At 36.5% G+C, this 26225-nt stretch overlaps 1 protein-coding gene across 4 annotated transcripts in view; it reads left to right on the forward strand.

Annotated features, from left to right (window-relative positions):
* Positions 1 to 26225, forward strand: part of FTO (FTO alpha-ketoglutarate dependent dioxygenase) — a 263361-nt gene that overhangs the window by 95278 nt on the left and 141858 nt on the right. For all 4 annotated transcript variants that reach the window (XM_069793682.1, XM_069793680.1, XM_069793681.1 and 1 more), the window contains one exon: positions 22053 to 22177. In XM_069793682.1, the coding sequence (XP_069649783.1) occupies positions 22053 to 22177 (125 nt within the window). The remainder of the gene's footprint in view (positions 1 to 22052; positions 22178 to 26225) is intronic.

Below are 26225 nucleotides of genomic sequence, written 5' to 3' on the forward strand. Positions count from 1 at the left end.
GTGTCTCATTCTAAGCCATTTTGGAAGGATTTGTTAAAGAAAAGATTATGTATGTGTGTGTGTGTATATATATATATGTATGTATGTATAAAATTGTGTGTATGTATACATATATACACACACACTTTATAATGTATAAATATATATGGTTGTCATTTCAGGTAATTTGGAGATACTGTAGAGACTCTTGTCCAGCTGCCAGCTGTCTCCCAACTACTCTGTTTTCAGAACTGAGGAGCTATATTAAAAGCCTTCAATTCTTTCAAAGGTTGTGGCTGTGCGAAGTTACCCTTTCCCTAAAATTTCAAGCCTTTCCCTAAATACTATGGTCTTTTTCTGTTTTGCTGAGCTCTGTTCCTTACAGGGCTGCAGCTGGTAAGAGGGAAGCAGTGAAGGCTTTTTGCCATTTTGTTTTTCACACAGTCCTGGTTTTCTGAGTTGCTGTGTCCAACTGCAAAGACTTTTCTGTGATCTACAGCAATTGTTAGGGTTTACCGAAGTATGCTGTGACACTGGCTTTGCTCCCTTCTGTAAAGGTGACCCTAACACATTACTTGACTGCAAATGCTGAGGTAGATGTTCCATCTGGAGGCTTCTTCAAGCTGTGGGCATTCTGCCTACTTCAAATCTGGAAAAGCATGGGGATGGCGGAAGACCTGCAAGAGTTCCCTCACTGGCATTTTTCTCCTCTAAAACCTCTCTGCTAGTAACTGAAACTGTTAGAAGCCAGTTGCAGGAGAATTGTATTGGTACATGGTAGCCCTCTGCAATGTTTAGGACTTGCATATTGCATATAAACAAAGAAGGTGGTTAAAGAGCAAGGAAGGAAACATTAATGTTTGGAAGCCAAAAATGGAAGGAGAGCAGCTCATATGCTGGGGGTCAGTATTTCAAGCTTCAGACTGTAGTATGTTCTCAGCTCAAATGATGCTAATCTTGGAAACTGTAAAGGGATGTGATAGCCTGCCTCTGCATTTTCCAATAGAGACATAACTGATCTTGACTTGGTGTTTTAAGAAAACTCAGCATCAGACTAGGCTGATCAAGTGTTAACAATATATATTTTGCAGAGCTCGAACATGGTGTATAAAAGCTCTGTTTTAAGGCACTTACCAGCTATGCGCTTAATGCCTGAACTGCTGCATCAAGTCGTTCAGTCTGTCAGAAGATTGAAACATAATATAATAATCTATGTTTAATCTATGTACCATATCTGTGGGTGTTTTAATGTTGCTCTACAGCAGATAGGATGACTATTAAGTAAGTGGAAGCACAGAGGCAAGAGGCTCCTGTCCATCTACTCATTTGATGATTTTGTTTTACTGTCTCTTGTGTGCTAACTTTCTCTCTGCTTTTCTCTCTGGTGTTTTGCTCAGAGCTCTGTGAGGTGCTAAGATTAGTCCTGGTTTGCTTTTGTCATAGTCTTTCATGTTTGCCATGACAGATAGGTGAAAAAGTAGTATTTGTTCTGCTCCAGCATGCAAGGAATCCAGCTCAGACACTGAGGACAATTAGTCCTATGTTGTGGGATAAAAAGCAGACATGCTGAAATTTCAGGGGGACTTTTTTCCTGTACATGCTCCAGGGGGAACTCTGCATATGGCACTGTGGCTTCCTACATGACTTTTCTGTTTAAGATTGTTTAACTGCTGTCTGCCATTCAATTGCTGGCCTGTGGTTAGCTTTATTTCTCTTGTACAAATACTAAGCACTACACTGGCTTTGTTCCTTCTTTTTTTGTTCCTTTAGTGTTTCACTTTTATTTTAATAGGTTCATTTACGCTTAGAAATGTTTTTTCTACTGCTGCAGAGAGACTGAGTAGTCTGGCACCACAAAATGTATGGAAAGCATAAGAACTAGAAGGAGGGTTCAGTAGGAGGCAGAATTAAAGGCCAGGGTGGTTTTGTGAGCAGAGCAGAGAGAGAAATTGGGAAGAAATAAGTTGCAGGAGAAAGGGAGGAACAGGGAAGGGAAACAATTTTAAGAAGGAAGATAGTATAACAAAGTGAGAGAATGGTTAACAAAATAGAGAGAAATGGGAATAAAGATAATTGAAGTATAAAGAATCTTAGAAGTGCAAGAGTGTAACAGGAAAGAGAATAGTAATAAATTAGAAAGTATCTGTACTTTTTAAACTTTATTTGTAGTCAGCATAATGAAGTTAATGTAAAAGTTGATGCCTCATCATTCAAAATTATTTTTCCTTTCCTTCCCATTACTCCTTGAAGCTAGAAATACCACAGTAAGTGATAGAACAGGAAAGAGAAACTAGGCAGATATTTGCTTTCATGGATCAAAAGAACTGCAAGGTACTAATATGAAGATCTGAATTTGCCTCTATTTAACTTATTGACTGCAGCATTTCATAGGGTCTTGCTCTGGGAAAACTAAATATGTAAACGACTAATAACAAATGATGCGACTAGTTAAAAATGTGACTTTTGTGTGAATGTATTATTTCACTTTATATGTCAAAAATAGTTTTTTGTCTGCTGACACATTTCTGAATCAACTTTCTTGAAGGAGTTGTTGTATTATAGCCTTTTTGTAGCAGAACGTTCAGCCTGAAAGTCTGCAGATAGAACATTTGCAATAGTGTGTATGTGTGAAATTTTAAGTTATAAGCTGCCTGATTAAAACCAGAATATATTTTTTAGTAAAACTTATTGGTTTTGTATAAATCCATTTTTACTACTACAAAGGGGGGGAGGGGGGAAGTGGGGAGGGAAAGGAATTAGGGGGTGACAAGAAAAGACTGAAAGAACATACAACTGAAGGCATAACTTAAATTACATAAATATCAACGCTTTAAATGTGAATAATAAGATCCAGCTTGGTAACTAAGATTTCGTTCAGGAAAGATGGAGCAACTTGTTTGCTGAAGTGGCTGGTATAACTAGAACAATGTACTTCGCAGTTTTTATATTAAAGATTATGTTGTGTACAAATGTATACTATGTTATAATTTTGCTAGGCCTGTTTCGAACTCTGCTGAAATCTGCTTGACTCCTTTTTACATCCATCACAAACAACTATTTATTTTCTTGGGTTGAACCATAAATGTTTGCAGAAGTGCTGTAATTTTTTTTTCAAAACAACCATTTGAAAAGTTTGCATAAGGGACTTGAGTAATTAACATGACTCTCTCACTAGGGCTATGAATCTATTACTTGTGACGCTCTTTTTTGGTGACTCTTTCCATAAGCGGAATTTATACAATTAAATTAATTACTAGACATTCAAAGTATTCTACCTGAAATAAACTTAAAGATATACATCAGAAATGTTAAGTATTTGTATCCTGGTTTCATTTTACTGTTGTATCTCCTTTTGTCTTACATTTTTACTAACCCAGTCAATAACTATATATGAACCATGTCAACTTTTGCTGTTTCAAGAACTAATTGCATTTTTCAAGTGTATTTTAATAAAAAAACATTTTACTGCTTATTTGCACAGTACAACTTCTAAATCTAAGATACCACTGGGGTCAGAAGATAGCAGGTAGCCTATACAGTGTTTGAACTGGTACTCCAGTTCCTGGTTTCATGAGGATAAATGTCATTGCTCCAATATAAATGTTTTAGATCACAGTGACAGCTGTGGAAATTAAACATAGCTAGCAAAATCTATTTTCTGTCTAGCTAAGTAAAGGAGAGGACAGATGAAAAAACTCCCTGGGCGAATGAATTCTTATGAACAGTGATGATTTTTTTCCTTTTGCTATATTAATTTTACTGTATTCTCAAAAAAAAAAAAAAGAAAAGAAAAAAAAGTCCAACTTGGGTTTCTTTGTATGTTCTTCATATTCAAGCTTATAATTTAAAGGTGAAAAATTTAGAATATCATTCCTAGGCCATGTTACAGAACACGTTGCAAACACTTCTCTAAACACAGGGAAAATTTACCCTTTGGGATAGTTTCCAGAGAGCTGCAGTGGTCTGTGAATGGAAAAGGCTTTAAAATTCTGTGAAAATCTGGGGGTTTGGGAGAGGAGAAGGATTTCCAATTTCCCAGGAATATTGTTTCTCCTAGTTTATTATGAACAGTGTTCTGTTTTCAGACTCTTCAGCAATATTAAGCATTACCTTATCCTGCTTTAAAATATCTTAAAATTTTGAGTCTTCTACAGAGAATTCTCTTTTAAAAGCATTTGATACCTGCTTCAGAGGCTACTTCAATGCAGAAAAATGCAGAATTTTCTCATATAGACTATGTAGCAGTTTTGCACTGAGAAAGGATAAGCAGAGAGAGACTACCCTGCCAAAAGGTAAATCTTTGAGTCATGTTCATCACAATTTTATTTTTTTCCTGAAGTATGTTCCTGGCTTCTGTAGTTCTGGAGGATTCATTTTACCTTCTGGCATCTCCTCAGGCTCTACCTGCATCTTCACCAAACATGCTCAATCTTGACTACTGGTTTGAGTCCACTATTTGCACTCATCAGAGGAGACTAAATGACTCTGCCTTTTCAGGTGGTTCTTTCAGTTAAGGCTTGGAGCACTTGAGCATGCTACTGTTAATAAGTTTACACTACTCCTCTCTGGGCCAATCCTTTCTTGTTTCCACAGCAACTTCTTAAGTAACTCCATCTAGCAAAGTATGCTTTGTAGCAATTTGCTGTTAGAAATACTTTGATAGCCTTTTTTGTGAACTATACCAGTCACTGGGTATTTCGTTTGGGCTGAAGACTCAAAATGAGCTATGGATTGCTCAGTTGTTGCATCTGTTGTGATGATTTTTATCCCCCCCCCCCCCCCCCCCCCCCCGCCAAGGGTGAAGAAATTAATGTAGGTTGTAGCTCTGAAATGAAGCTATGGGATATTATTTGTATATTTTTAAAAATCAGTATGTCAGTATGTCGTGATCCTTAAGATAGGTAGACTTTTTTTTGTGGAGGAAAAAAAGCTCTCTTAAAAAAGTTTATTGCAAAGTAAATGGTTAAAACGGAGCTGCAGTTACTTGAAAGACACAAATATACATTCATTATTTCCTGAGTATGTTGTTTTTATGGGAAAGCAAAGGAAGCAATGGCTGGGTGTCATTAAGGAGTAGCTAGTGGAAAGCGGTGAAATGAGCAATGAGACTTGTAAAGTGTCATGAAAACTGAAACACCGGGGTACAAAGTACCGCTTATCCTCACAGATATGGATACCATATGGCAACATGAAGGGAAATGGAGAGTAGGAGACAAGAATCCTATTATTTCTCACACTTTCATTTGCTTGCTATTTGCTTTGGGCAAATGACTTAAGAAGTTGTGCATGAACCTTCTTCTGGCACAGTATTTATTGACAAGACACCTGTCTTCCCTGTCAGGCTCCTTGAAGTTCCTTTGGTGTCATTCCAGCTTTGGCAGTTCTGATTATAATTGTATTGTTGTTTTTCTAATAGTTCTAGAATAATCTTTTCTTGACTGCTCCTAGGTTGAAATCTATATTCATTTTCTGGTACTATAACCCTTTCTTCTCTTACAGTATTTCACTTACTTTCCTTAAGAAAGGCAATCTGCTATGATTGTGTTATTGCTGTCCCTGAAATCTCTGCCTTCTCTTTTTTTCCTTTATCTGCAAGCTACCATCTTTGGATAACTTTCCGCATGTCTCTCATATATCTTTGGAATCAAACGGACTGATCGAGAGTACTTTAATACCAGACGTTGAAAGGATTTGGCTTCTGGAAAGATGGCTATGTGGTCCACGTGCCTTTGAAATTATACATAGGAGGAAATCCTTTATCAGCTCTTTAGGGGCTGCTACAGCTCTGAAAAGATTTTTGTCACCTCCTCAGCTGCTTCCTCCTTCCCACCTGCTAAATCTCACACCTATCTACTGGCCAGAGTTTTCTTCACTTACAACTGTTCTGTGTTAGTTTTGTATTTCTCTGAAATTAACAGATCTTCCTTACAAATTGTTACACTAAATCTACCAATATTCAATACAGTTACCTTCATTGTACTAGTTGTTTAAAGTGTCAATTCTAGCATCTTTCACCTTTGCTCTTCTGACTTCAGTGTTTGTGAAACTACACTTGAAAATTTCTTCTTCTGATGGTGTCCCCCAAAGTTAATGGCTGGTTGTTAAGACCAAAGCAAGAGTGTTGTACAACATGCAAAACCAGAGAGAGCATGCATACTTCCTCCCTTTCAGTGTTACTTACATTGAAACTTTCCTCACGCCATCTGACGGGACCATTAGTGTATTTGGTTTTGTCCTCACCTAAAATTGTGGAAATGAGCAGCCATTTGACTGTTACAGCAAGATAAAGTGATTTTAAGTACAGGTCCTTTTGTGATAGCAATGGGTGCTACATCAAGAGAGAACAAGAAAAGCTGCACAGGAACATTGTATGGGAGGGCAAGAAAATAATGCAGAACTTAGAAGATGTTATAAAAGGAGCCCTTGATGCATAAGTTTTATGCTTTGTGTGTTGTAATTCTGAAAAGTAATGCTTCGTGTGTTATATCAGGCTGTTGTGGGCATGTAGTGGGGAAATTACAGCTAATAAATTACTATTCTTCCTACTGAAGCTATATAACCTTCTCCTAATTTTAGCACCGCAAAGAAATACAATTTAGTGGTTCTCTATGCTATAGAGTTTAGTGCAAATATTTGAACTTTCCTGTGGTCTAGGAAAGCTGGCATTTTAAGAAGTATTTCATAGTTACAAAGATTACCATTACACCACTATAATGATTTTGCAGTGCCTTGCTCAGTGGAACACTAGCCTATTTGTGGGGAAAAAATGTCCAAAGGACATCTTAACTTCTGTTCTCTAAAGAAGTGCTCAGTATGACAGAGCATTAAGGGATAGAATCAACCCGATATATTCTCAATTTCAGAAGCAGGGAAGAAACTGAAATACGAAGCTATTCCCACTAGAAATGTTGTAAATCTTACAAAATGTATAAGCTTTCCTCTCTGACATACATCAAAGGCATAAAACTTGGGAGATTAAAATATGTTTTTAATCTTGGTTTGATGAGCAAAACTTTCACTGTAATATTTATTATGAGAGGCTCTACTTGTGTTGCCTCTTCCCTTTGTTCTGTTTATATATGACTTCCTTTCTTCCAAAAAAGTAGGAAGTATCGCTTTCACAGAGCTGAAGAATATTGCAATGGTTTGTTCATTTCAGCTGAATCGTAGGCCCACGTGGCAGACACAAACTTTTCTTTTATTGTCCTGGGTCCCAGAGGAAGAGCAATGCTTTCTGATGGCTTCCCATGAATGCCTTTCATTTGTGGAGGAGTTTCAGTGGCTTATGCTGACTGTACAAAGATCAAACAGGCAGGAAAATTGTGGTTTTGAGAAGCTTAGCTAGGATCTTTGTTATTTTCTCAGAAGTTTTTCTTCTCTAACCTTATTTTTTAAGGACAATATTAGGACAATTAGTCGTAGTGGCTGATGGAAAAAAGCTCGTTCTATAATTTTCTCTTTAAAATTTAAGTATTTTCTTAGTTATTAGAAAATTTGTAGGCATGTATAAAGAAAATACTAACCATAATTGCAGTCTGTCTTTATTGCATTTGGAATCAATGGTATCCAAAATTAAGCTTAAAAAAATGTTGTGGCTGCTTGGTCCTGCAATTTGATCTATATTGGGACACTGCGCCTGCAGAGTTTTGCTGAAATCACCCAGAGTTTTCTTGCCTGGGTGCAAAGGTCTGTCAAACAGATTTGATTATGGGTTTTGACTTGTTGAAGTCTCTTTTTTTTAAAGAACAGTTGTTTTTTTCTTAACAGGTTTTCTTAGCATTCTTCGTAAAGATTTCCTTTTTGTTTAGCTGGTAGTAAACTCAAGTATTGGAAAGAGATGTGCAGACCACAACATCTTTTTAAGTGCAGCGACTGCATGTTTTGCCAGCAATACGCAATTTTCATTGCGTTACTCATATAAAACCTTATGTTTGTCATACAAATTCAGTTTTTGTTGAAGGATTATTTTAATAAAACTAAAATGGCTTAGGTTTCTGAAGTAAAACACGTAGCATCTTTAGAGGTCAGATGTAGCTGAAACTTGAACAGCTGTACAACATGCATCCTAGATTGTTTTTAATTGTCTTCCCTTTCTCTAACAGCAGTAATTCTTGTTTATATTGTCAAGAACCTTTCCACTGAGCACAAGCGCACCATACTTTAAGGTCACATGCTTAACCCCACTGCACGGTTACAATGTAACTGGGCCCCCTTTGTTTTCATTAATGTGTGAGGGGTGGGTGCAAGGCAAGGCTGTTCACAAGGCTTAAATAACTTATTGTAAAAGTGTCTTAAAGAAAGCATATTTTGTCTCCATACCACAGTTGTTTAGCATTACTCTTGTGCATCCAACCGACAGCCAGTTTGGCAATGGATTTTTGTGTGTCATTTTGTTCTTTTGACCTGTGGTACTTTTTTCTTTCTTTTTTTAACTGAGCTAATGGATTCACCTCAAATAATACAAAACGAAGAAGCTTTTTCTCTTTCCTTTCCCGATATCCTAAAAGTAGTAAACAAAGCTGGAACTGCTCTTTTCCACCCAAAACATAACAATTTACCAGTTGCTGTTTGTGTGTTGATGCAGAGGTTTAAAATTAAGACTTTCTAAAAACGTCAGATTAAATTAGTATGCTCAGTGCTTTTAATCAGTTAAAAAATGAACCAAGTATAGCCTTTTAAAATGGTTTCAGGAGTTCTAAGTTAAGTCTTGTGCTTTTCTACCTGTAGTCATTGATGTACGGAGGAAAAATACTGTTGAAATCTTATGAAATATTTTGGTTTTGATTATGTAGAATTGGCCCTGAGCCCCAAGATTTTAGGTGATTTCAAACCCAATGCTGATTGTAGTCTGTGGCTGGCATCTGTAGTTGTTTTTGTAGGCCAAAAAAGTTGAAGTCATGCTCTTAATTTTTGACACAGCGCAGCACTTACTTGAGCCCTTTCTTGGCGATATCTCCTTTCCAGGTTGTTAGGTTTTTTTAATATCTGGTTATCATTTTGGACAATGAATACAATTTGATTCATGTCTGGTTTTGAGACACATAGATTTATACCAGCACATGACATGTGGCTGTGATCCATCCAATGTGATGAATTTGATCCAAGAGGGTTGTATGCAACAGTTTCTGTGCATGTACTGAATGTATAAGCACTGAATGAACAAGGAAAGGGGAAACTATTATCTCTAGAAGATGAAGCAGTAACACATGCTTATGAAAGCAGAACACAGTTCTGAATACAGCAAGTTGTAGCTTAGTAGGAATAGTACTTTGTTGGTTTTCAAACTGTGTTAATCAAGGTGGGAAATTGGTTTTTGTTTGCCAACTTGCAGTTGAGACAAAAATATGGACTTTCCTGAGGTGAAAACTCTTCAGTGTGAATTTAAGTTCATAGTATTTGGTTGCTGTGTTTTAAAACTGAAATGTTCTGACAACATGTTTTCACAAATACTATTTTTCCTCATAAGAACTGCTATGCTCTTAGGCTTTGGACAGAGAAATTTTGTCCTGGGTTTTAATTTTCTTACAATTCATCCAAACTTTCTACATTCTTCTTCATAGGTATTATATAGAGAGCAACTTACTGTATCTAGTGACCTCTCCAGTATGAGAATAATTGATTTGTCTAGACATAGAAGTTTAAACAGGATGATATCTCCCAACCTTGAAAGAAGATTATTTAACACTCAAGAACATAATGATAGTTTGATATTAAGAGTAGTTTCATCTGTTAATAAACATTTAAGAAGCACTTTTGTGAAACAGAAAAAATAAATGTATAGCACTTAAGACTGTAAATAAGTAGAACAACAAATATAAGAAGACTGCATGCTGGAAGACTTGACAACAGAGTTGTTGATGAATATGAAAAAATAATCAAACATTGTTAAAAGGCAGTCCATATCCTAATGAAAATGTTTTAGCTTATTTTCTTCCTAAATTAATATAAAGTTATCCCTGAAAATTGATGTGGTTTATATAAAAAAGATTGCATAATAACATCTTCAATAAAAATATAAAAAGGAAGGGGAAAAAAACCCCACAAACTCCAGAATCCAAATACTGAAGAGAGACACCAGTTTTTATCAAATGACGTTTTCCTCTTTAAGAAGAGAAATATTTATATATACCACACCAATAGTTTGGATGATTGTTCACGTAGACTATATCTCTTACGTGGGGATTGTGAATGCTGTGAAGTGTGATTTGCCCTATAGTGTCGTGTTAAAACAGAATGTGAAGTAGATAAGACAGTAACATTAAATGGACATTTAGATCTCTAGTATAGTTCGTCATGATGTATCATGGGTACATGAAGGGTAGAAGTTTTTGTATGAGAGAACACAGGTCAAACCCTCCTCCACAAACTACTGTTTTTCATTTCTGCAGCAACCCAGGAGATCCAAAAGCTTTTTTAGGGTATTGGAGAGCATCTCCATTGTGGCATGTGCTCATTACGTGTCTTACGGATGCTTGGCCAGTTTATGTTAACACATCCTTGACATTGCTTTAACTTTTATTAGTGGATTAGCTGATCCTTCTCTAAGACTGCAGAGGTGATTAGTCAGCCACCTTTGACCTCTCTCTTAAGTTGAACTTTGCAGCTGAACTTGAGAACCCATATCTTATTTCATGCGCCTATAGAAGGAAATGTTAGTGAATGGTAAGGTAGAAGCTGTGATTGTTGCAGTGCAGTGTAACAGAATGTAATGTTACGGGATGTCACAGAGTAACAGTATTTTCTGTTTTCCAAATTATATTGTCATATTTTGTGAGCACATCATGCAAATGTCATATTTGTTGAATTGCCAGAATCTTCAGCACGTGACTTTTGTTTCAGAGAGTAATCGACATGCATATATTCACAGTGATCTGTTGGTCACACTGTTTGTTTTCTTTGTTAGGCACATGAATCATATGATGAAAGTTTATTTTCCCTGACTGAATGCTGTGTCATTAATGAAAATTGTCTATATAATGATTTTTGATACAGTGAAGTGTTCAAATAGTTGGCCATTCAAGCTTTAAATTCTTTCTCAAGTATCCATCTGTAAATACTTGAGTGTTCATGGAAAATGAATATGACAAACTGACAACATTTAGAACTCGATTAGACTAAATAAAAACATTTCCAGAAGAAGTTTTCTTAATGCACTAGTAGGTGACAGGAAGTAAATTTTTAAATTTTCTTAACTGATTTATTTTGGCCCAGAACTACTTCCTTGATCTTTCCTTGTGTGTACTTTTAATTATTGGGTTAATTAGTTGATAATCTTCCTTTTAAGGATGAAAAATGAACCTTTTATTTTCTTTCTCCTGAGGAGATGAACTAATTACTGAGAGCTTTATTGCTCCCTTCCTAAGAGTGTGAAACAGAGTAAAAATCCTTCCCCCAAATCAAAATAAAGTGAAAACAAACCCATATGGGATAACAGGGAATATTAATGGAAGAAAAGTGGTACTTTGACAGCATGGACTATTAACAAGTTGGTATTTGTCATATCCGTATAGCCATAACATCACATCTATGATGAAAGGAAAACATGGGCAGAATCCAAATCTAAAGTCCAGGAAGTGCAGTGTATAGCATGGTCTTTTACTGGAACACAGCTCTGTCAAAACAGAATAATCAACAACTGGCTGTAGTTTGCATTAACAGGTTTATAAAGTGTAGGTTTTACAGATATATTGCATTCAGAAGAACAATAAATAGCAAGAAATATTGCTGAGTTCCTGACATGATGGAGGTAGGCAACTGAATGTCTCTAGAGGATGAGAACCTTTGTGGAAAGTGACCTGTCCTCGGTCGGGGTGGAGGTCTGCCTGCCTGTACCAGGAATTAATGTTCCAACTCCATAGTGGCATACTGCAAGTAAGCAGGATGTGACAAAAGCGGTGACTGCAGGTGTGCTGTCTGTGTCGTACCCTGTTCTGTGTGTATCTGTCTAAAGCATATATGGGCATACACCTATAAGATTAGGCAGAGTTTACTTTGGTTTTAATTTTCTTTCATTTAGGAGGAGGGTTGTTGGTTTATAATCTGGAAAAAAAGTGTGTGTAGGTTTCTTTTGAGCCTACTGGTTGTAAGTTTGATCAGACATATTAATTATAATGAAGTATTGCCTTATTTAGCATTGTACGTGTACCTGGACTACTGAATTCATTTTGCGATTATCTTTTTTCATGTAAGATTTGTGTTGCCTATATATACTAGTAAGATATATTCCTCTTTATCACTTGTAATGGGAAATTAGTGTCCATGTATAGGTGGCATATATATATTACAGGATTATGTAGCTTTATGGTCTAATAAGTCAGGAAGACATGTGCAAAATTTGTTCCTAAACATGCTCTTGAATGCAAGAGAATTAAAAATAAATAGTTGCCTGCCCTCCCAGGAGGAATCTATATTTACTGTAAGTACTGCATCCAAAATAGTGGCTGTACATATTTTGGGCGACTGTTTGATGAGAGTTAAATCAGTAAACTTCTCTGTATTTTCTCCTTTGTCGGTCCCCCATTTTTTTTAATTTGCTTGCATTTGCTTGTACATTTTACACTGCACACCCTCCATGGCAGGTCATCACTGTTTGCATGGCCTATATATGAAAAGCCTAGCACATGTTTTGTTTTTATGTAAAACCATAGTTATGGTCTGTAAAAAGACCTGGAGGAGGATAAGGCACTGAAATCGGATTGCCTAGGTTTCAGCTGAGGAATAAGGTTTATAGCTTGCAAAAAAGTATATTTCCAAATGCTGTTGTCATGATCACCCTCTAGCAATGGGTAGTGGTGTCCTCCTTGCTGCTTGACAATGTCATGTTCCCCATATATTAAATATATATAGTATATCAGGTTCTGTTTTGGTTTTATTTCCTATGCTCTTCCCAGGAGTATGCTTTAAATTCTTTTTCTTTCCCTTTTGCCATGACAGCTAGCATTACTACTGCACTTATGTGATTATGAATTTTAAATCTTCATAACGGTGTGCCATGGTGTCACTGGGGGTAATGAAGCTGTTACTTGAGCCAAATGTGACAAAACTTCATTTTTGAAACACCATGGTGAGAGTCCCATTCTCACAGGGATATCCACAAACCTGGTGCATTTAGTGCTGTGAGGATGATAAAGGCATTGAAACCCTTATGTCATTCGAAGATATGATTCAGCTGTATGTGGTTATCTTGCATATGTACTAAATTGCTATTCTGCTATGGCATGCGTCTTAGACAAAGCATGCCCACAGGCACTTCTGGACATGTGGCTTGCTCTATCATTTGATTGTGGCTTGCAGCTTCTTCATTCTGCAGAGTTTAACCCATTCTGTAACTTGGCTTTCTGTGTTTTAAATTATTTCAACAAAACTAATGATATTGGGAATACATCCCAAATTTTTGCACAGCTGTATTTTTACCAGACATTGTGCTAGGCAGTGTTGTGGCTAAGGCAGTAAATGGCTTGATGGCAACAGGTCTTGACTTCAGTAGTGGGAGGAAAATGCTGGCGTTCTAGGCTTTTCCATACTACATAGATACTCAGATGTGCTGTTCAAGGAAATCAGTAATATGACATGTAATTAAACACTAAAAGATAGTCGCAAATAAAAATGCAATGATGAATTCGGAATCGAGCACTCACTGTTTTCCATCTTTCTTCACAGTTTGGGGATGTTTAAAAATAATTTTTTGTGTGACCAATAATATTAAGTTTAGTGACTCCAGTTTGTGTTTTGTGTGCTACAATGACCAGGTGTCTAGTTTGGAGATGTTGGTATAATTTTGCATCCGTAAATATTTTAAGAGAAGCTTGTATGTAGCTTAGCGTATTAGGGCTTCAGTATAAGTTAGATGAGTCAAAGCAAAGCCTTGTGTACATGTAGAATTATTTCATTAGAATCAGTGAAATTATAAGAGTATTAAATTCAAACTAGAGTTCATGTCAGTGTTTGTGAGATGGCATTACCTATTTCTGGCTTTGAAGCCCATCATTTTTTACTCTCCTCCTTCCCTCCCTAAATTATTCATAATAGCTGATAATGTTAATTTTGATATGCTAAGAAAATTATAGGGTACTCTTTTGAGTTCTTTTGAACACATAAGATCATTTTTTGTATGATTCTTCAGTGCTTAGTAGAACTGCGCAGAATTGTTGATGATGAAAATTCTGTCTGCAGGCTAAGTGAATGTGTGCAGGTTGTACTCAGCATGATTCAGTATTGCAAAATGTAAGCTGTCCAGAGTGCACATTAGTGAAGTGAGTCTTGTATTGCATCTTAGCTCAACTGATTTCAGCAATAGTAAATAATCACTGAAGCATACACTGCTGTGCAGTCCTTCAGAACTTAAGTGTTCAGCGTAACTACTGTTTGCATGTGACCAAAATGGGAAAAGGGAGGTGTATACAAAGGAGTGAATTATAACAAAGAACACTTTCTGCTTCAGTTCTTGTTCAGAAAACATATGTTCAGCCATGCAGGCAACAGTTGGGGTAAAGACACACTGTAGGTTTGGAAACAAAAGGCGTGTTCTTTTCTTGCATTCACAATGTTTTCAAACATATTCACTTGTTAGGGACTAGCCTGTCAGCTGAATTTTCTTGCAAGTGTGATTTCTTTTTCCTGACTTTTTTCAAAAGCTTTTTCCCCACAATGTTTTACACTTCATATAATCCACTATGCATGGTAGGCCTGCTTCAGTCTTTGTGCTATTGATGATTCAGAGGTGGAGGGGCCATACTCTGGGAGAATGTGGCTAAAGGGTAACCTTTCACTCACCCATACATCTGAAGATGCTAAGCCACTCTTGTTCCAAATATCTTGAGTGGTTCAGTTGCTCTTTCTTGATGAGATGGGTTATACTTCACCTTTAGAACAGTGCCAAAACGATTAGTGCAGCAAAAATATTTTGAAAGTGTTGATCATTACACGTATTTTTTCTTTGTAACTAAGTATTGAAAATCTTTGAGACCTATCATAACTGCATAGAATCATCCAGTAAAAAAAATTTTTTTTCTCCATTGGAAATTCATTCAGTTTTGGCATGCCAGAGTAACCAAAAATTCCTTGGTCATTACTTCTGTTTGGATTCCTTTTTCCTAAATATATGGTTCAAGATCTTAGTATAAATAAACTTACATAGGCATAAAGGTAATGGTTATTTCCAAATAAGCTCTGCCTGGTTTAATTTATGACCTTTATACTCTTATAGCTAGAAAATGTACTCCTTTAGCTCCACAGGTATAGTTAAATGGTACAACTTTCTAGAGTAGGCAAGACCTAACATTTCTTTGGAAATGTCTAAGTGATCTACTCTGTAGGTTTTTCTAGGTCGAGCTACTCATCTATCAAGTCAGGTATTCATCCTTTGTTGTCAGCAGTGAATACCTCAAAGAGAGGCAGAGCTCCCTACATTTTAATGCACGTAGACTTGTATATAGAGCTTAAGCATATGTCTAACTTTAAGCATTCTACTCTATAATTGGGTACTTGCTTAGTCTAGATGTGCACCAGTGAATATAATGGTAGCAGAGAATATATAAACTCTGTGGCAATGGTTTCACACCAGCAACTTGAGGGTCCATTCCTTTTACCCAACAAAAATACAAAAATTTTGTGTCTTTCATAAAATTCTCTATTCCTTTATATTTTATTTAAATACAGACATAATATTTGACTCAGACAAACTGTTTTAATGTTGGAAGTGCTCTATCGATAACCAGAATGGTTATGGAGTTTTATGTTGTTGGTTATTCATGTATTATGTTGGAGTATTAATAGTGTTAGCTGAATTCAGAACCCTGGAAAATTACCACTGATGAATGTCCAATGATTAGGATTTCCCACATAAGGCCCTTCTGACCATGAGGATCATTTAGACAACTAGAAAATCCACAGACAAGAAAACTCCATGTAAATATTTTCTAATGGAAGGTGCCAGCAAATACATCCTTGCCAACACATGTCAAAACTACCAGAAGATCTGTGAGGATGGGGATTAACTTTTTAGCACTGTCATCTTAAGAGGCTTGACAGGGAAACATTATTTAAGCGTTTTTCTTTGACTGCATATGACTGAAAAGATGTTAATGGTAGATAAAACTAATATAAAGCAGTTAATGATACTGACATATATTCCAAGTCTGCACCTTTTTCTTTTCATTGAGCTCCGTGTCAGACATTTTTGAGAATACTACAGCTTTAAAATAAATTGTCCTTCCTTCTCAAATGTAATTTGATGATTTGTCTCCAGTCTGATAAAAGAAAGCACACGCTAGTATATTGCTTCTTTTCAGGAATTTTTTGTTTTGTTTTATAGGCTCCTTAAAAGTAAATTATGTTTTAGATGTTGCAGTGACTTCTCTGACTCTCAGGAAGAAAACAGTTAATAATAATTTCTTTCCTTTCAGCTCCCATGAGCCTACCTTCATTCTACAGTTTGCATATAACAGCTAGTAAGAGTAGAATGTACTGAACCCTAAACAAATCTATTAGGATCACCATTGCAAGAAACTGGGAAAATGGCAGGAAAAACGAACAATGATTTTGTAAACCCTCCAAAGGTCAGAAAAAGGCTTTCAGTAAGTATGCAGAGGCTAGAAATCAAATCCCATTTCCTATCATAAGAAACCAGTTGTTTTAGCAGCAGTGGTTAATGTACTGTATGTGAAAGATTTAAGACTAGTTGGAAAGCTTTGCTTCTGTTTTATTAGGCTGCTATTGAAAAGCCAACAGCATAACTTCAACTAGGTGCTTTGAGATTTCTTAATGGGCTGTCAAGGGCAAGACACCAGGTCTGTGCTATACTAGCTCTTTCCTGTACATTAAAACAACAGGGGCCAAATGATCATATACAGAAGTATGAATTACTTGATGCTTTCTCTGTTCCATATGGTCAGCCATGTCTTTGGCAATTAATCATGTACAGAATCAGTTGAGTGCTCTCTGAAGCATTGAAGTCAACATTTAGTTGTACCTGTGCCAGTGGGGGCAGTGGGGGTTGTGAGCGTAAAATAGCAGGATGAAGAGCTGCTGGCGCCGAAGCCAGAGCAGCTGGCTTCTATAAACAACACTTTTTTCCTCTTTACCTTTTTTTTTTTTTTTTTTTACTTTCTTTGACAAACATGAGCCATTTTTCAATATCATCCAAAACATGAGGGTTGTTGAGTGAAACTGTGATATCTGGCATAGTGGATTAATAAACAAAAGGCAGAGAATTGGGTTTAATGTGCCCAAATTACTGGGTGATAACTTAAACCATACTGGCTGCTTCCATCGTATCCATGAAAATGGGTGCATTTGCTCATAATTTTAAGTAAAAATTTTAAAAGTAAAGAAGAAATGAGCAGTGGTTTGTAAGCAATTACTAGCTTTTTTATCACATAGAAGTTATGACATTTTAAATTAACATGGCTTAATAGATTTCAGTTTCGGTTTGGTGTTGTTTCCCCTCTAAAAGGCATGGTTTTCCAGTTTTACAGAATTTCATCAGGATACTTTCTGCACTAAAAGCAAAATAAAATTGCAAAAATAACAAGGAGGATACATAACGACATTTAAAACTTTAGCCTTGGTTACAGATTTTACACTTAATGTTTTTCCTTTTGTATTAGTTATTGATTATTGAGAGATGACTGCTATATTAAAGTAGAAGTGGTTAGTAAAGATTCAGGAGCTTATCCTATTTTAAACTGGTGGTGAGTAAATTAAATCTTAACTCAGAGTGAAAAATCTGATTTGTTGACCCAATAAAGTGGGACTAAGAGACAAACTGTCCCAAGTGCCACTTTAGTTCAGACTGAAGGCTCATTTGTTTGACAGAATCCTAGGCTTCGTGTCTCCAGCTATACAATGTTTCTAACCTTAAGTCTGGCTCCTCGAGAGGTCTGTATTGGAGGAAGGAAAATCTAGCTTTAAAAGACTAAAAACGTACCAGTGTAGGTTTTGGAGTGTTTAGAGGTTGCTTTCCCGCCCCCACCCCCCCCCCCCCGCTTGTTTGTAAGCATCTTCTGTTATTCACGCAGGGTACATATAGTTAAGCATGGTAGTGACTGATTGAGGTTGAAACATAGTTTCTTCTGCTGTATGTCTAAGAAAAAAAAATACTATTATAATTCTGTTACAATACCTAGGTTAGCTTTGTTAAGACTCATAAAAGTTATCTAATCTTGAGTGCGTATCCTGGGTGCTCTGATGGCTGTTGCCTGATACGACAGTAGAGCACTAGATTTAGTTCTGCTGCTCTACTACAGGAGGAAGGTAAAGGGTATAATTTCCTAAATACTATCTTAAACATAGAAGGCTGGATTGGCAACTGATTGAGCTGTCTATATATAGATCGATAGATAGATAGATGCGCGTATATAGCTTGGCTGTTTTGAGAGGTGGGTCGTGTGTTTGTTTTTAAGACCATGCCATTTGGTATTTACAAGGAAATGCCCTAAACACATTAATAGACCTGTAAGGAGAATTGGGGGAAATTTGCTGAAAATATTAACAGTACTACTTATTAAAGAGACATGCTGACCAACGAGGCAAGAAGTTGCTTCCCTCAAGTGATAAGCAATTTGGGTAATCTTGTTGCTTAGGTTGTCTAGGGTATGTTTTTGCCAGCTCAGGAAGCAGATGAAAGAAAGTTTCAACAATTTGTAAACATTGCCACCCTCAAGAATCTCTGTGAACACAAGGATGAGAGAAGACAGGCTGTAGGGCTGGTTACATTGTTTGTTTATTCTACTGTCCTGCAGTCCGAAGTGTGCTGAAAAACATCGAGTCAGTGTTGAGTCCAGTTCAGAAATGTGAAGGCTTCACTCAGCATTGGACAAAGGGGGCCTCTGCAGACAATTATCTGCCATTAAAGAACATTAAAAGAATTGAGACACAAGATCAGATTTTCTTTGATGGGATGCGCAACTATAGTGATGTTCAAAAGAAGGTCATTCCTGCCCTTTAGAGCAGGGGTGGTATCAGTTGGGTTTCTGATGGATTTTTATCAGTGTCGATGTGAGGAAATGGCTTTCCCAGCTGATAACATCTTTGACCAAGTTTCTTGAACCCTTGACCTTTATCAGTCAAGGTATATGTTGAATCCCCTTGTTAAAAATAAATCCCAAAACAAGTTACATGGAAAAGAAAACTTTCAAAGGAATGTTTTTTATAATATTATTTTACCCAGAATGCTGCTTTATTTGTTACAATTTGGGATTTTTATTGCGATGATAAGAATAGCAAGTTATTAAGAAATGCCTCTATAAAAGCTACGTATCAAGTCCTGCACTCACGTTCCAGGTAACCTTACTGCCCTCAGCACTCTTAGAAAACAAGTAAATCAGTTAAATTGCTATGTATTGTTGTTATATGTTGCTTAATAGTACTATTTCACCCTCCAAGTAGCTGCAACTGTACTCACAGGGCTCAGTAAAGAAGCGTTTATGATGTCAGTGTCAAACTATGAGTTTGACTTGAACTGTGTACATCACCACATAAATGAAAGGTGTTAACAGAAGGCTGGAGCAATATAATTGTTCTCTCAGTAAAAATTAAATTATGTTCCATTTCCAGGGGACTTTAGGTAGTGGAACTCAGTACCAAAGTTGCAGTTTGGCCAGGCCATCAGAAAAGAAAGCATTATGTGACTGTGAATACTTGGAGAAGTGGTCACCCATCTTCTCTGACTGATAATACTCTAATCGCATCATCCTTTTATCACATTTTAACTGAAAATTCTTTAGGAACTATCAGTTCCCCATGCTCTATGCTTTGAGAATCACTTATTTAGGGGTTCTTGATGTTTGTTGCCTGCAAATAATTATACTTGCAGCTTTGTGAGGCATAGCATCATTAAACCTGGGGCTTTTCTGCAGCCTCGGAGAGAAGTAGACTTCTATACCCATCACCAGTGGTTTTCCCTATCCCACTGTGGTTAATAAGGCCATCCAACAATTCTGAAAGGGAAATCTTGGTGTACTGTGACCTAGCTGTAAGGCTACAGTCTGATCATCCTATAACACAGACATAAGCTTTAGTTATAGTGCTGTGTCAAGTCCTGCACATGGTAAATATAAAAGTTAAAGCCTTAATAGGTACATTTATTCTGAATGACAAGGAGTGTTAATTTACATCAGTTAAAGAATGTACATCTCTTCATCTCATATGAGCATGTTCTCACATGCTGAAGTCCTCTATCAAATTCTGCTTTAAACTGTGCAGCTGCTGGAAGTAAGGCTGCAAGATCAGGATTGTTGAAGTTGGTGGATATTAGAGCTTGTGGAAAAGATGTAGGTCAGTGCAAGGGAAACCCATGTCAGGGAATCCTTATCTGAAAATGCGCTCTGGCTTTTTGTTTGCTTTGTAATGTCAAAGCAGGGTCAAGAATGTGATCTGTATAGACAGAGTTTTGAACATTTGGGGTTTTTACAAGAAAATGTTCTTTTTGAAGTCCCATATAATGGGGTAATGCCTTTTGATAGGCCAACTGATAGAGCTGGGACGTGGCGAGGAAGATGCTTTTTGCTCTTTGTCATCTGATGTTGGTGTAGAAATTATTTTCTGCCTCTATGAACCCTGTCATGCTTGTCTCTTGGAACCATCATGGCGGTAGCAATGTTACTGCTACTTTATATAGCTTAAGAAGTGTATAATCTGCATATTATTCTTTCTTGTGGAAAAAAAACCCTGTCAGACCAAGGATCAATCTTCCTGTTTTCACAGACTGAAGATAGTAACAATCATTTATCTCACAGAATCCCCAGAGGAATTTTAGTGGATGTATATTTGGGCACGGCAGAAGGTAATGTGTATGTAATGTTGAGGAGGAGGCGATATGCCATGTCTTTTTGTCATGTTGTTCCTATAAGAGAGGCCATGCTGGGAATAGGAATTGCAGCTCTTGGTGATGTTTGAGTTGTGTTTTGAAACTCACTTCCACAACTGCTCAGGTTAGAAATATATTTTTTGCCTCCTTTTCTGTGAAAAAACTACATTTGTGCAAGCATTCTGTCCATTCAGTCATCCTTCCCAAAAGCGTTTAGGTACTTTGATACATCTGCAGAACATGTGACTGAAGGTTAGAATAGCAAAAATAATTAAGTGAATGTCAGTGGTGGGTTAAGGTGAGAAAGGCAAATATTACATCTTCACTGAAGGAAAAGACTGCAGCATTGACTCTAGATCTCTGTTGTGGTTGGACTGCTGCACATCAAGTCAGGATGTCTGCACTGGTTGACATACGAGTTGGTAATGTGAGCATCAGCGCATGCCATTTCTTTCCCAGGTTGGCAGACATGGTGAAGCGTAGGGGAAAGAAAAGGAGAAAATGGTGGGTGAGTTAGTAGTTGAAGGCAAAGGTGGAGTGAGGGAGTTAGAGTTAGCTTGCTGGGTGGATGAAGCACAATAAGATGATCTGCAGTTTCGTTACATCAACATTAACTGTCGACACAACATTTGGGAAGGTCAGTAACTTTTGGTCTGCAGAGGCTGAGTGTCATCCTACTCCACAGATTATTTAAATCCATTGTGTGTGTGTATATATATTTATATATATATTTTTTAGGAATTTTTAATTTATTCCACAAATGAAAAAAGGTGGAGTTTTACTACTTGTTTACTTGAAATATTTCATGATAAAGAGAACATAGGGACATCATCAAAAATTCCTTTCAGAAGATACAATGCAAACAGGTATTTTCTTCTTTAGCTTCACCAATGATCAAAGGGAAAGGGGAAATGCCCCAAACAAATGCTGTATTGAGGGAAATATTTCTGATATGATTTGATACAAGAAAATATTTAGAAAAGAATTATGTCTCAAGAAAATGAGAGCTAGAATGCACAATGTCTTGCTGTGTTACTTAAGGCAATGAGATTTTAAGGTTTACCTTATGTGCCATGTATATTGATTAAATACCAAATATATAGTGGCCATTTCTAACCATCATTTACTGTATTGATTTGTCAGCAGTGGAACTGTAATAAAAAAAGCTATTGATTTACTGTCCTTATTTGCTTATGGGCTTTTTATTAATTTTACACATTGTTTCCTATTTCTAGATTATAATTTTTATGTGGTTTTTCCCTTTAAGACAAGCCTCGTCCTCTCTGAAGTTGGAAAAGAGGAACAAATTGAGGAACAAAGGAATGAAACTCTCAGCTGCTTCTTGCTGGTTCTTACTGAGCGACAAAAGCTGCGTCAAGAATGGATAGCAAGGTGAGACATTTTTGAAAAATAGTAAGATAATAAAATTAGAAACAAGTATATCAAATATACTTCTATAAATCCCCTTGGTGGTGGGGACAAGTTGAAGTTTAAAAAAAAAAAAAATCAAATTTTTTACTGTTCAAATAGTATTTTTCCTTGAATGAAATAGTCAATGATTCTGCTTCTGATTTCAGTTACTTTGTGGGGTAGAATGGTCCCTTACTGTGCTTATATAGTGCAGTCTATTGATAATAGCTTGATAAGGTTTTCCTTATATTGCTAACAATATGAGCAGTACTCCTTGCTGGCATGCCATGCTAATAGATACCCTTCTTGTCTGCTTTCTTCATGATCCTCACATTTTCTTGTGGTGTCCTACCAGTGTTAACTGGGTTGCGTTGGGTGAGATTGGCATAAATGTACATGTTGCTAGGGTTCGTATCATGTGACTGTTTCATTATACTTGAGTTCTTAAATTGAACTCATTGCCATGGTAATAAATCAGGTAATGTTAAAAAGTTGTTTATGTTCTTATTTGAAAAAGTTTATGTTCCTGGAATATAGTCTGATGAATGCATTTCAGAAACTACAGATAAATCATACTTCTAGTTCATTCAGAAATATGTGAATGAAAAAAAGAGAATTTCCACCATATGCCACCTTGAGTCCTTCTCCTTAGCTGCTAAATGAGTTTGTCACCTTTTTTCACATCTATTTCTAAAAGCTATAGATTTATACTCATTTAATAATCTCTTTCTTATTTATGATATTTACATAAAATATCTAACAGTCTGTGAAATTTTTCTGCCAAATGTTCAGCTTTCCTTTAAAACCAGGAGGTGTCCTGTGCTTACAATTAAATACAGTTTTTTGTCAAAAGTATTTTTTAAATGAGATATTGTTAATCAAAATTAGCACTTAATTGGCATGTTTTTTTACCTTCACTAAATGTTCCAGGGAGTTCTCCTGTGTTTTCTTAGCGTATAATTTTGGAAAGTTCCCAATGAAATTGACTTTAAAAAGTTAATTGTTGATATTGGATCTGACACTTGAGTCCCTTTGCTGTTCCCAATAATTACAGTGGACTTGAAACATTTTAGAAGCTTTAGATAAAAATTAAACTTTATTACATAGTAGCAATTATTATACAAATTTAGAGGCTGTGTTTCATGCAGTCTTATGAGTATGGAATGTCTATTTGTATACTAATCAGTTAAGATCTCAGAGTGTAAAAGAGCTTAGTATGGTGGGTCTACAATATTGTTCGTATTATCATGTGGGTTTTGTTTCTTCTTTTTTGAGGAATTTAAGGGATTTGGCGGGGGGGGGGGGGGGGGGGGGGGAGTTGCCTTCCATCACCATGCTTGCTAAATAATGCAAATGGTTTGGCTACATTGGAGACAGAGGAAATCACTTAAGGCTTTTCCATGGGACACATGCATCTTTGTTGTGAATCAGAATAGAAAGCTTCCTAGAGATAAGAAAAGGCTAAACAATCTAATGAGTGGAATATATTTTAGTGTTCATTTAGCTTAACAATGATTTCCTAATATACGAAGTCATCAGGAGTCATGGCAATCAGGACTCATTTAAAAGTAATGCAGGTTACCATGTTTCTGGCCTCCACTTGCTGCTCACAATGTAATTGGAGGCTGGAGCCAGTGTTGCAGTTGTAGACAGAGTCTAGTGTCTGCCACAGAAATACTAAAGTTCTTGGGTGGGGGTGGGGAGAGGCATAAGCAGACGAAGTGCAGGCCTTCTTAAAACTAAACACCTGAAAGAAAATTTCAAGAGCATTGTGCCTTGAAAGTTCTGAAAGAAAGTGTCCTTTGAGTATTAAATATCCATAATCCTTTTTCTTTCCATTTGATGTTTCCCTTTCCAGTGCCCTATCTGAGAGTCTCATCCATATGATCTGCATAAACAGACTGTTACCATACACCTCACTTTACTTCATCAAAGCTTCAGCTAGATGTCTGGAATGAAGCACTGACTGTGGTAGCCATCAAGCATACGGTGGTGAAAGTTATAAAACGTCCGCCGTGGTACTAGCAGGGCTCCCCATGTTTTAGAGATCAGTCTATTGTGTACTTTGGAATTACATGAGAAAAATGTGCTTGGACAGGAAATAATTAGCACTTGTCAAAGGGCAGGCAATAGGTTACAGTATTTTACTTTCAACAGGCTATCAGGGGATCAGCTAGATTAGATAATAGAATTTTTTTCCTCTGGAAGTTAAATACAGATGACTCTAATTACCTTACATTGTGCATTAGAGAGCACATTATGAACAGTACAACTTCAAGAAATTTAGGTCAATGAAGGGAGGGCAGCTGGCAAAAACTTTGCTCTGCACTTGGTCTTTGTAGAGTTATGTAGCCGTTCTGTTCTTTCATGGGTTTTATTTGTGTCATTGACACCTTAAATAAAAAAAATACATGCTGGGAACTGTTAGTACAAACCAATTCAACTTTTAGAAATTTGGCCTTTCTCAGAGAAAGGCTTATGAACTGTTTTGCTATGTATCTACTTGATTAAAGCATGTGCTTGCATTATTTGCTTTAAGTTGTACCAGTGTTTCTGCATATTAACAAACTGAAATTACTCTAAGTTTATTTCATCTCCACAGTCCAAAATGCATGGTAGTGCGCTTAGTGTTATGGCACACCATTTCACATACTTCTGACTCAAAGATGTCATCAGTATCTTAAGTATCTGAGCAGGTCTTCTAGGGATTCAAGTTGTTCTCTGTCAAGTGGTAGTGATCCAAAATACTTCAGGTAGGATTCAGTGAATGTCCTCTAAGTGTTAACAGAAATGGTCCAGAGTTTCTAAAGCCCCAGATTTGTTTATACTGCATGATAGTGCCTGATGGACAGGTTGTTATAGCTGTTAAAGAGCTGCTCTAGCCCTTTGAACTGACCCCTTCTTGACCTCTACTTATAGAAGGTCACTGTTCAGCTTATAAAGTAAGGGGAACCTTAGGTTCTACTGTAACAAATAGAGGGTAAAGGGAACAGCTGTGAATTTTGGACTAACCATGCAAACCTGTACAGACTTTTTAGGGTCACTGTATGATAATGAAAATTGTTGCCAAATTATATGGAAATTTAACAGCAATAGTGGGAAAGAGAGGGTGGAGTCTAATGCATTGGGTTTGATAAATGAAGTGTGAAGTTACCCATCTGGCTCTAGACAGCCCTCTTTTTCTCTACGAAAGGGAAACATTTAAAAATAACCATGGTACATCTAGAATCAATGACCCATACAGAGAGCTGGAATAGATCAAGATTTAATGGTGGCTGTGGAAGAAATTATCATTTGAAAAGTGAGACAAAGGATGAAAAAGTACAGTTCAATATCTGCACCTGATTCATTTTCAGAAAAGGCTTTAATATTTTTACCCTGTTGATGATGCTATTGACATCTTTTATTTTACTTTTTAACTGGAACTGGGAAAGTTGTTATATCATAAAGAAACGGTTTGGCTGGGGAAAAACAAACAAACAAAAAAAAAAACCCAACTTGAATTTCAAGAGAGAATGTTGCAATTTTCCTGATCAGTAAATGCCCAAGAGAACTGGACTATAGTTCAATAAAAATGGCATCTCTTATTTCTCCTAATAGAACTTGTATCATCTTATAATAATATTGGTTTTAATGCTTGCATGACATGCTGCACTTAATTGCTAGTAGGTTTTTTGCTAAATTTTTCATTCACTACCAGACTAATTTGTCATCAATAAATCCACAATAGATTAATTTAAAGGATAATGTTAACTGCATTGAAATTATTAACTGCTAGGAAAAAACATGGTTAGTTAAACCGTTACTAAAATAAGTCTTTTTCATGCAAAAATTTTATTAGTCCAAAATAGTTTTATTATGACACAGACTCTGATGTCCATTTTGCTATTTCCCTGAGTGAAATTGCACAATTTCTCTTAGGGGAAATTCAGCCACATAATGGAAAATGTAAAGTTTTGGAGAAACATAATGAATTTCAAGATTGATAGAAAAAATTATTTGATGGTTGTATTTTCATATTTGTGCTACT

Source organism: Haliaeetus albicilla, chromosome 10, assembly GCF_947461875.1.
Source record: "Haliaeetus albicilla chromosome 10, bHalAlb1.1, whole genome shotgun sequence".
NCBI classification, from domain to species: Eukaryota; Metazoa; Chordata; class Aves; order Accipitriformes; family Accipitridae; genus Haliaeetus; species Haliaeetus albicilla.